At 41.4% G+C, this 11,372-nt stretch overlaps 1 protein-coding gene across 1 annotated transcript in view; it reads left to right on the forward strand.

Moving 5' to 3' along the window:
• RIC8B (RIC8 guanine nucleotide exchange factor B) overlaps positions 1–7,377 on the forward strand; it is a 136,991-nt gene extending 129,614 nt beyond the window's left edge. The window contains exon 8 of the mRNA XM_012644697.1: positions 6,579–7,377. Within this exon, the coding sequence (XP_012500151.1) occupies positions 6,579–6,690 (112 nt within the window). The 3' untranslated portion in view covers positions 6,691–7,377. The remainder of the gene's footprint in view (positions 1–6,578) is intronic.
• The last annotated feature ends 3,995 nt before the right edge of the window (positions 7,378–11,372 follow it).

Consider the following 11,372-nt stretch of genomic DNA (forward strand, 5'->3'; position numbering starts at 1 on the left):
CTGTTTTTCAACAAGTACACTTGAATTGAATGCTTTGTTTGTATTGCACAAAAACATGTGCTGTGGGCAAGAGTATTCTCTTGCTTCCAGGTCAAGTAAGGTGTTTTATACACATACATGTCTGACCTATTCTATAATGTGCAATTGGGTATATTAGTATCTGAACCCCAACATTGCACTGTCATTTCTGGGGGAAAGAGTCACAGAGGAAGCAGAAGTTCTAAAAAAGTGGGTCCTTCTTTAAGATTGTGAGAAGTTCTATAAGCCCAGGCATCCCAGAGTACCATACTTACAGGGAAATGTTAAAATTTTATCTGGAAAAAAATAAAACAGACCAGAAAATTTTAAATATGGTATAAATTCCATAATCTCCCACCCCTAGATCTTTAAGAAAGTATTTTTTGGTTTCCATTAGCAGTCCCAAGGGTTAGGCTGGGGCAAAATAGGGTTTCTGTTCTTGGACGTGCTTTATCTATGTCCTCTTGCCTGGCCAAGCCCTTATAGATTATGGTTCCTTATCGTTTAGTAAGATCAAATTTCTAAATGATGTTTCGTTCCAGTTGAACGTTCTTGGAGGCTTATCTCTTCCATGGCCAGATGCCTGATCAGATGAGAAGCCCGCCATGATACTGTCACAGTGCCTAGAATGGGCTCTTTATCCAGTAGACATCACTGTACTTTTTGATACGAGGGCAGTCTTAACTTGTGTTAAGGCCTGTATATAGCATTGAAGGTAAGTATGAAGGAGTTGTTGCTATGTGAATATCTTAATCCTGATACACATTTCAATATACATTATCTCCGTTTTACCATGATATGCATATATCTGACACCTAGCCATCCTTTTTAGATAGGACCTTCATAACTTAGGACCAGTAACTAACTCTTCATGAAATGGCCTGTTTATCAAGTGCCATGATTGAATTTGGATCCTTCTTTGTAGCATTGCCATTGCTTTGATTTACCTTTGTAATCATTTTAATTATCTGCTGGTAGTTTTGCAGGAAGGGTTTGTGGTCTTGGTGTATGTCAGTTACAATTAGGTAGGAAGCTGTGTTTGACTCTTAAGTTTAGAATATCTGCATTAGAAATAAAGGCTTAGTAATAATGAGTTTGAGTGTTTTAGAAAAACTAGTGGTTTTTTAAACATATCAAAATGATTTAGTAGCCTAATACTTAAACTCTTGAAATTAGTGTAGAATATTGGGGATCATCTTGTCCAACCACTTATTTTATAGATGGGAAGACTCACACCCAGAGAGGCAAATGACTTGCCCACGGACACCTACCAAGTTAGCGGAAGATCTGAGACTAGAATCTAGATCTCCTGATGCCCCATATATAAGAAGCCAAGTTATACCAGTTAGTGGTTGTGAAATCCAGGCTGTATGGTAAAAAGGAGGCCTGATTTCTGCTGGACTGTCAGAATGTCTGATGACATTGACTCATCAAGGAAATAATTATTGTTAAAATAATTTGAGAATGATTCCTGACAAATGGTCTTTACCATTCTCCATTTATGCTACATTTACTGAGCACCTACTGTGTGCTCTGTTGTATAGTAGATACTGGCAGATCACAGCCAGATAAGACATGGACTCTGCCCTCAAGTTGCTAACGGTCTAGTAGACATTAAGAAATCCCTGGAAAGCATTATGCAGAATTTCTTACGGAATGTTAATACCTTTCCTAATTCTGTAACTCTTTTACCCAAAGATGTAGCTTTTCTCTTGTTCATGGTGTAGTTATTAGAAGTCCCATAAGACACCATACCTTTTCTCTCTGTGAAAATGCAAGATAATATCAAATGCAACAAAATTTAGTTCACAAATACTGAGGATCTGCTATCTGCAAGGCACTGTGCTAGACACATAGGGATATGAAAATTGAATAATTGAAGCATAGAGCATATTTTCTTTTTAATATGTCAGAGCAATATTGGTTCATAGCTTTTAAACTTTGTAATGAATTATTTTTAATGTCCTTAAAGGGGGGGGGGCTTTTGAAATAGAAGACAAAAATACCTCTGTACTCAAATCCAGACTTTGTAGCCTAGGATTCAAGGTCTCCATTCAAATCCTCTCTTGTAACCCATCTCTCTCTTGAGCTTTCTTTTGCCTTGACCTCAGCTGAGCCAGCCTGCTTGCCAGTCCCTGCACACAACTAACTCTTGCTTCTGTGCCTCTGCGTGACTTATTTTTCTGCTCTGGGATGCCTTTCTGCCCGTGAATCCATGTCCATCATTGCCATACAGTCTGACCCAAGCCCACCTAGTGCAAGGAGCCTGTGGTTGGCGTTCCGTCTCCTGTGTCCCTCCCACATGTGCATAGCCCATGTGACTGGTGAAGGAACATTTCTGTGATGTTCATTAAAGCTTCCCATTCTCTGTCCACATCTTGCTGATCAATACAACAGATTGTAAATGAAACAGTCCAGTATAACCAGGTCATTTACCAAGGCTTTTAGGAGTGAGTCTCTATTTCAAAGATTTCATTTTGGTATTTGTGGGCTGCTAATTGTAGGACAGAGAGGAAGAAGATTAGAAAAGTTAGGATGAGGGTATGAGAAACAAGCCTGGGGTCCATAAGGAAAAACAGTCATACAGCTGTAAATGACCCTCTCCTGCTACTCCCAAACAGGACAAGAAACCTCCTTTAAACCAATTTTGAATCCAATAAGGGTGTATTGACAAACTGTCAAGCTTAAGGAAAGCAGGGCTCTGCCTGTTAATCATCTCAAGCTTGTTGATCTGCTGTTCTGTAATTCTTTCAATATTGTTTAATGTGTGTGTGTTTTATCTTCTGAACTGACTAAAAGCTTCTTGAGGACAGGGACCATGTCTTTTATTTGCTTCTGGCATATTCTTACCCCATTTGTTCCTAAATAGCATGTTCTATAAGTACGTAAGGAACAGGAACTGCAGCTTGTGCGTTCCAACTACATTCCACCCTAATATTACACTACACACTTTATATGTATAATAGACTTTTGCCCTCATGACAGCTTAGTGAGGTAGGTATTCCTATCCTAATTCTACAGATGAGGAAACTGAAATTCAGAGAATTTAAGGTCTTACGGCTGGTGAGTGGTGGAGCCAGAATTAGAACTCAGGTCTGTCTGACTCCAAAACCTGTTAGGTGCTTTTCACTATATCACAGTAACAACAACAAATATTTAGGAGTCCTTTAAAGTACACAGAACTCTTTGATCTACATTATCATTAATGCTACTACTGCTACTGTTACTATTACTCCTTACATCATCACCAAGAAGTAGGTAGAGCTAGTATTATCGTGACCCCCATTTCACAGATAGGGAAACTGAGACTCAGAGACTTGCCCAAGATCACACAGCTGGTAAGTGGAAGAATCAGGACTTCAAACAGACTTCCTGACTCTAGATCTTTTTGTTCTTTCCATATCACATTGCTGCCTTAATTCATTTGCACGAATGCATGATTATGTGGCCAGTTTTCACTGACACCTTTCCTACAGAAATGTCAATAAGCCCAGGCATTGCATGGAGCCATGTGGAAAAGAAAATAATTCATACCTCCAGAGGAGCTTCCATTTTAATGGAGGGGTGATAGAAAGCACCCAAAAAAATGCTTGAAAAGAATAGTTCATAAGTGAGAATTAAAATATGGGGCCCTTTGTTCAGTAAACAAAATCCCATAATTTGGCTTAAAACTAATAGAATATTTTAAATTATTTCCATAGTAAAATTGGATTAGGGAATAGGGATGAAGCCAGTAGACTTATTTGAAAATATTCCTTTTAGAGTTAAATGAGAAAGCTCCAGGTACTTCATACAAGCTGGTAGCTAGCCCCAGAACCATCCCGTTATCAAAGAGAAGCAGCAGTGTCAGTCTCAGGGGTGATGGTCTATGCAGCCAGTACTTCGTCACTTTCATTAGTAGGATCCCTCTGGTCCCATCTGCCAGTCCTCCTCCTCCCTGCTCTGCAGCCACTACCCCACCTCACTACGCCCCTTTAGACTCTGAACTTTCTTATCCTTCAGTGTTTCATTCCCAGTAGGTTGTCCCCCTTCTCCTTTTGCATCAGCTACTATACGTTGCATCCAGTGTCACAAAGTCCTTCAGCACAACCAGAACTAGGAAAATGTGTATTATAAAATATAGATATGGAATGCGTATCAGCACTAGAGAGTTGTTTTCATGGAAACATTGTTTCTAGCTCTCCGCTGAACACTTCTGCCTGGTTGTCATGCACCTCAAGCTCTTCATGTCCTGAAAAATACCAGCATCTCCCCACCAAATCCACTCCATCTCCTGTGTCCTAGCCCCAGTGAATAGTGTCACCATCTACTTGGTCATCTGAGCTGGAGACACAGGGGTACTCTACTCCTTATTCTCCTTCACCAGCCCCTTGCCCTTCCAGTGGGTCATCAGCTCTACCTCATAAATGTTGCCTTTTCTTCCCACAACCTCAGCCTTAATCCGGCTCTGTCTCCTCTCGCACACACCATCCTGATGACCTCCTAATGACTTATCTCTCTACCACCAGTTCCAGTGTGTCTGTCACACTGCTGCCAGAGGTACTGTCTTACGAAACAAACCTAACTGGACACACCTTACAGGGTAAAGTCTAAGCTCCTTGCTTCGGCATTTAAGACACGACTGTTGGATCCTAAGTGACCCTCGCAGCCTTACCTCCTCTCACTCCCAAACACAGGGCCCTTTCCCAGTTTCATGAGAGCAGATATAGAAAAGATAAACTGGCACAATCCAGAAAGGTCTGCACAATCACACAGGTCAGTGGGAGCATACAAAGCTCCTCACAGTCTCCTCGGCTTGGAATGCTTTGTGCCCTCTGCCCGGTGCAGGACCCTCATTGACCCTCTCCGGTGCTGCCTTCCCCGGGCAGTTAGGGCAGTGCTTCATCTCAGGAGCTGCCATAGTTCTTTGTTCATAATTCTCTAATGGCATTTACCCCTTTACGTTCCAAGTTACTTTTTTATGTATTTGTTTCACCTGCTCAAGGGCGGCAGCTATACCCAGTGTTCCTTTTCTTCCCAGTTCCTGTCACGTAGTTTCTAAGCAGATGTTGAACAGATGAACTCACAGTGCTCCTCCAGTGCAGTCAGGGCAGTCAATCTAGATGTGGTGTGCTGCAAAGAGTACTGGACGGGGATTCAGGAGACCCATGTCCTAAGTCCAACTCTGCTACTAGATAAGTGACCTTGGGTAAGTCACTCAGTCTCCTTTATTAAGGAAGGGGGTTGGACTAAATGATCTCTAAGGCCCCTTCCAACTTCACGTTCTATGATTCTGACCCCATTTCTCAGATCAGGAAACACATTTCCTCCTTTGTAACATTCAGGAGCCTCAACTTAGCCTGGCAGCCATCCACGTTTCCCGAGTAGATTTTTCAAACTCTTGGAAGTAGTCTTCTGGTGCTAGCCAGGGCTGCTTAATTAGGCTTCTGTTGGCTTATCCGGTGATCATTGAGCTGTTCTCACCCCTCCCCAGGAGGCTTCACTGTGTCTATACCACCATCACACTGTTGTGTGGCTGCCCCCTCCCAGGAAGATCATCTTTGTGTTGACCTACGGGACAACTGCAAGGGGCCAGTCATTTCCCTTTAATCCAAATCCCACCAACATTATAGCTGCTGCCATGTGGGTTCTTGGTTATAGACAGGTTTTAAGGGGGTGATGCCCATTTCTGTGAGAAATAACTTTTAAGCAGTTCATGGGAAGGCCACTCTTAAGTACACTGCTGACCTTTTAGGGGTGGGAGGATTGAAGTTAGCAACTCAACAGGTATATTTGCCATAATCTCCATGTAATAAATACGAGCCTATGAAAAGATTAAATAAATCTTTCCTAATGCTTTTTGATTGGCTTAATCAATAATTAATCATCTTTAGATGAGGCTGTAACTTGTGGAGTAGATATAATTGGATTAGCTGAAAAGCAGCAGTTGGGGAGCTTTGAAGAGATTAAAATGGCTGTCAATCCCATAATTAAACTGCCACAAACAAAAGCAATGGTGTTTTTAAAAAAAAAAAAAAATGTAAAGAAGGAAAGAGAGAAAGAAGGAAAGAAAAGTCAGGGAGAAAGCTGGGGAAGGCCAACTAATTTGAAATTAATCAACAAGTACTAGAGATTGTGGAGGCAGAATCTAATCTAATGGATTTATTCCTTTGAGTGAAATGTATACATATCAAATCAGCCGCTTAATTGTATACCTCAGCCATTGGGGCAGGTGAAGTTTTGGCAGCTTCAACTTCACAAAAATAAAACAAATCCAAAAAAGGAGGAAAAGTTAATTATTTAAAACAGAAGAGACCTGCTCCTTGTCCTGAGCCCATTTAGACCTTGACTTTTCATACTTTTAATTGGCTCAGTAGGTTTGGCCTGTGTGAATGAAGTCTTTTATCTCCCTCTTTTTCTTTCCATGCCCCTTTCATCTTTCCTATTACAAACACACAGAGAGCTTGAGGGAAAATACTTTGGTTTTTAAAGACTTTTCTTTTTAGTGGATTTGGGTGGAGGGAGGGGTATGTGTGTGATGCTGGTGAATACTTTTTTTCTTTCTCTTTTATCTTTTCCAGAGAGGAGTTGCTTAAACCAATGGGACTAAAACCTGATGGGACAATAACACCTTTGGAGGAAGCACTCAACCAGTACTCTGTCATCGAAGAGACCAGCTCTGACACAGACTAAAAGCATCACCTGCTCAACTCTCAATATTGCTTTTATCAGCATCTTTTCTCTGTAGCTCCAGGGGAATCTATTCTCTAAAACATTTATGCCCTTGCTTTGGCTAGAAAACACATTAACTGGTTTGCTCATTGAGAATCCAGCATATTTAAGAGGTGATCCTGTGTTGTTTTTTTTTTTTTGCGATATTGAGGCATTCATACAGAGCTGCAGTTAGATGGAGTTACAGGGGCTAGAAGCAGAAAAAAAATCCATTTCATCAGGATGGAACTGAAGGATTTTATTCTATAAAGCAGCCCTGGTTGGATCTGGCAATTGTGTTTGCCAAGATTCTTAGCAGAAGATTTAGCCATGTCCTTCCTCACTTGTGTGAGCTGCCCCTTCTGAATCTCTCCAGCAGCCAGAGGCACATGAGAAGCAGAGTGAGCTGGCAAAGGCTGAGGCAAGTTTCTCCTTAGATCAGGACTAAGTGGAAGCCAAGCAGCTGCTCCATGAACCAAGCCCCACTCTTCGTATCAATTTTGTATAAATATATAGAAACACACACACAGCCCCAGACTTACAAACTGATGATACTCTAAAGTTTTTATGTCAGTTATCTAAAACTTCAGAATACGTTTCTCCCTATAAAGAATTATAAATGATGGTTTAGTTCCCAGGCAGCTACAAATGCCTATTTATTCCCTAATGTACCTGAACACTAGTACCATAGAACTGAACCACCATCTGTATCAGTGTATGGGGAGCATGCATTCTGAGGTTTAACCCAGGGTGCCAGGAACACACACATCCTCCATCCCAGCAGAGAGAATGGGACTCCGTGAGTAGTGGAAGTTCCTTTGTGGCCGCTGCTGGGCATGGGGGAGTCAGCAGCACCCATTTGTACATAGAGGTCATTCATACGTCACGTTTTAAATTGGGGACTGTGTGTGTGCTGGTGTGTGTGTATGTTCTACCTTTCTACCATATGTGATCAGTTTAATAGTAACAACTTTATTTATTTAAAAAAAGGAAAAGAAACACAAATAGTTACTGTTAAACTGATTAAGGTGTTTATTTTTACTTTTAGAATTGGTCCTATGAAGTAGAAACTGAATCATGCAGTAGACAGTGGGCCTAGTTGATCAGTGGCTAAAGTTAAAAAGGGGTTGGTTTCCTTTATATGTATGTATGTATGTGTGTGTATATATGCATACATATATATACATATATACATAATGTGCTTAACCACTGCCTTTTAAAACTTTAAATAAAACATTGGGGTTGATTCAATTTAGCCATCTGTGTGTGTTTCTTTATAGTTACATGGGCTAAACAATTCTATTTCACAGTTTATGCTTTTTTAAAGTGCTTTTACATCCATAATCTCACTTCTCATCACAATAGCCTTTTCAAGGATAGGTGAAGTATGGAGTATTAGTGAAAATGTCATTTATCCAGAAGTTACTTCTCTGGCAAAGCAACAAATCAGGAATAGAGTTTTAAAAGGCCTTTAAGCTGCCGTAAAGATGTCAAAGTTTCTTGCGATTTACTCAATGGAGAGATCGTCAAGAATATCATCACTATTAGCCTCTGTACTAAAATTTACATACATTTCTAACATGTTTAGTTATCTGGCTTTTAAGCTCACAAAACAATGGCAAAGAAGGATGCTGCTAGATTGAAGGCAAGCATACAGAAAACAGCAAAAAAGCTAACTGAAAACTAGATAGCAAGATGGGAAGAATAAAAAAAAACTATTTAAGGCCTAGCAAATCTGGGACTATCTATTTACCAAAGGATACTCTAGTTGACCTAGAAAATGTGTGTATAGCAGTGTGGTCCATAGACTAATTCTCATAATGATGACCCTGCATTTCTTTAAGAATAGATCCAGAATACTTTTTCAAAGGCTAGGAAGAATACAGTTCATTTCAGAATTTTCATCCAAACTGGTTGAAGGAGATGTTGTGGGTGACCCGTGTTTTAACCAACAACAAATAAAATGAAACTTGGCAATTCATAACTTTAGACTAAGTGAAAAAAGTTTAGAAAAAAGAATTTAAGTATTTTTGTTATATCATTCTACAAATGCATTTTTGAAGTATTTTTATAATTTCTACAATCAGATAGCTTTGGCATGAGTGTCGGCTTACCTAAATGAAGACATGTTTTATGAAATACCCATCTTACCAGCTTTATGCAGAGTTAAGTGTTTGAACAGTCCTGTTTAAGTAGCTGTGCTCTTCTGCTTTCAATGAGTTCTGTTTCATTTTGTGTTTCTCTGCACTGAGCACTAAGCTTTGTTGTTGAAGAGAGATTTGTGGGGGGAGAAGATGAGAGTGACCTCATCTCTCTTTTACATGGGAAGAGAACGAACATCTGTTGAGTGCTTACTATGTGCTCGGCTTTTTATTTATGTTATCTCATGGAACCTCACCATATCTTACGTGGGAGATCCTCTCCAGAAAGCTACATAAGTTACCCTGCGTCGCAGCAAGGAAGAGTCCGACTCTGGTGGCCGACTCCCCGCACCACTCCTCCCCCTCCCCTTCTGCACACCTGGGCCCACACTGTGCCTCCTTAGGACTCTGCAATGCTGGGAACAGAATGGGGTGGGGAGGGTGGTCATCCTCAGGCCATTTTAAGCAATAACTACATCAGCAGAACCAGTTTAAAGACCTTTTTAAGCAGGGAAGTGATTTGGAGTGGAAGTGTGAGTGGGAAACATGCTCAGTTGGCACTAGATTTCAGATGAACACCTGAAATCCTTTAGGATAGGACAGAGACCAAGCCTGCAGGGTGGCCCCTGTACCCACAACCCTCCTGACTGTAGAAGCAGAGTACAGAGGAGTGGGGCCTTAAAATAAGGCATTTGAGCTGCCACTGTAAAGGAAGAATCGCCAGACATTTGTGACCCTTTCAGCTGCTCAGTGGTCCTGGGAGGCGGGCGGGGCAGGTGTTACTATCCCTCCTTTGTAAATGGGGACACAGGCTGAGGCAATACAGATGACTATAAACACACCCTCAGAGCCACATCAGTCTTGCCACCTCTTAGGACTAGGTGTCACCTGTATTGACTTCCTTTTTCCCTGATTATAAAAGTAATATATATGTTAATTGTGGAAAGTTTGGAAAATGCAGAAAATAATAAAATTAATAATTTACCCAAAATCCCACCATCCTGAGATAATCACTGTTAATGTTTTAGTGTATTTCCTTCCTGTATTTTTTCTATGCATATATAATTTATTTTACTACAAGATTGGGATCATGCTGTATTTACAGATTTGTATCCTGCTTTCTTCTTTAACATTGTGAGCATTTTCCCATGTCAATAAATATTCTTCAAAAATTAATGGCTATATGATATTCCATTCTATGAATCGTGGCAAACACTGCTAATTGCCTACCTAATATTCTTCCCAACAGAAGTAGTCATGACCTATACCCCGTCCATCAAAGAGAAAGGTGCCTGTTCCTTTCTGGAAGGCAGCATGAGCACTGTTGGCACTGAAGAGCTACAAGAACTAGGAATGGCACCAGGAGCAGGCTCGCTCTGCCTCCGGCACCAGCCTTCCAGAAGCCTCGGCAGTACAAATCATAACACAGCTAGATTAAGGGCCCAGATAACTCCGTATTTTGTCAAGGACAGCCATTTGAAGGTAGCGAGGAAGCCGGATGGCTTAGATAAGTCTGCATGTAAAAAAAAAAAAAAAAGCACCAAAAAACTGTCAACCACATTTAGTGTATAGACCAGTTATTGGTGTTAATTTTCTTAAGAGATATTCACTGCAGTTCCAGAGGTGGAGGGGGTTGCATGAGGATGGGGAGTGGTGTGTTACTCTTTCAGGAAAGGCAAGGCAACAGCTGTGAGAACTATTGCATATATCATGGGCACAATGTGGAAAACAAATGAACAGTGCTGGCTGGCTGGGCATAGCTGCTCACGCCTGTAATCCCAGCACTTTGGGAGGCAGAGGCAGGAAGATCACTTGAGCCCAGGAGTTTGAGACCAGCCTGGACAACACAGCAAGACCTGTCTCTACCAAAAAAATAATAATAATAATTACCTAGGCATGGTGGTGCCTGCCTGTAGTCTCAGCTACTTGGCAGGCTGAGGCTGGAGGATCACTTGAGCCCAGGAGTTTGAGGCTGCAGTGAACTATGATCACGCCACTGTACTCGAGCCTGGGTGAGAGCAAGACCTTGTCCCCCAAAAATAATAAAGAAAAATGAATAGTGCTCTAGAAACAAATCATGGGTAAGGGAGGGAGAGACCTGTAACAACTGTAAGAAGATTCAAGAGAAGGGTGGGGGTTCTAGAGAGGACTTAAAGAGGCATGACTTGATGCACTGTGCCGAGCCCCACACCAGGTCTTTGAGGAACATCAGAGCAGCTTTCCTGCAGAGGAGGGGCTGGGAGGTAACAAAGCCTCCAGACCCCACGCCATGCATTGTAGACAAGTAACACACTCTCCCATGCATCTAGGGACAGTGCTAGTCATACAGCATCCTCGTGAGAACTGAGAAAATAGTCACTCCAGTCACTTTTCTGAGTTCTGTCGTTCAGATGAACCCTGACTGAGAAAAGCTGTTCTAGAGAAAAGCTCTCTAAGGCTTCTGGAGTCAGGTGTGTGTTTTCTTTCAATGCAACACGGAGATGAACCTAAGCCAGGTTTCACAGGCCTCTATCTTTTCTGCAC

Source organism: Propithecus coquereli, unplaced genomic scaffold (genome assembly GCF_000956105.1).
Source record: "Propithecus coquereli isolate 6110/MARCELLA unplaced genomic scaffold, Pcoq_1.0 Scaffold218, whole genome shotgun sequence".
Lineage (NCBI taxonomy): Eukaryota > Metazoa > Chordata > Mammalia > Primates > Indriidae > Propithecus > Propithecus coquereli.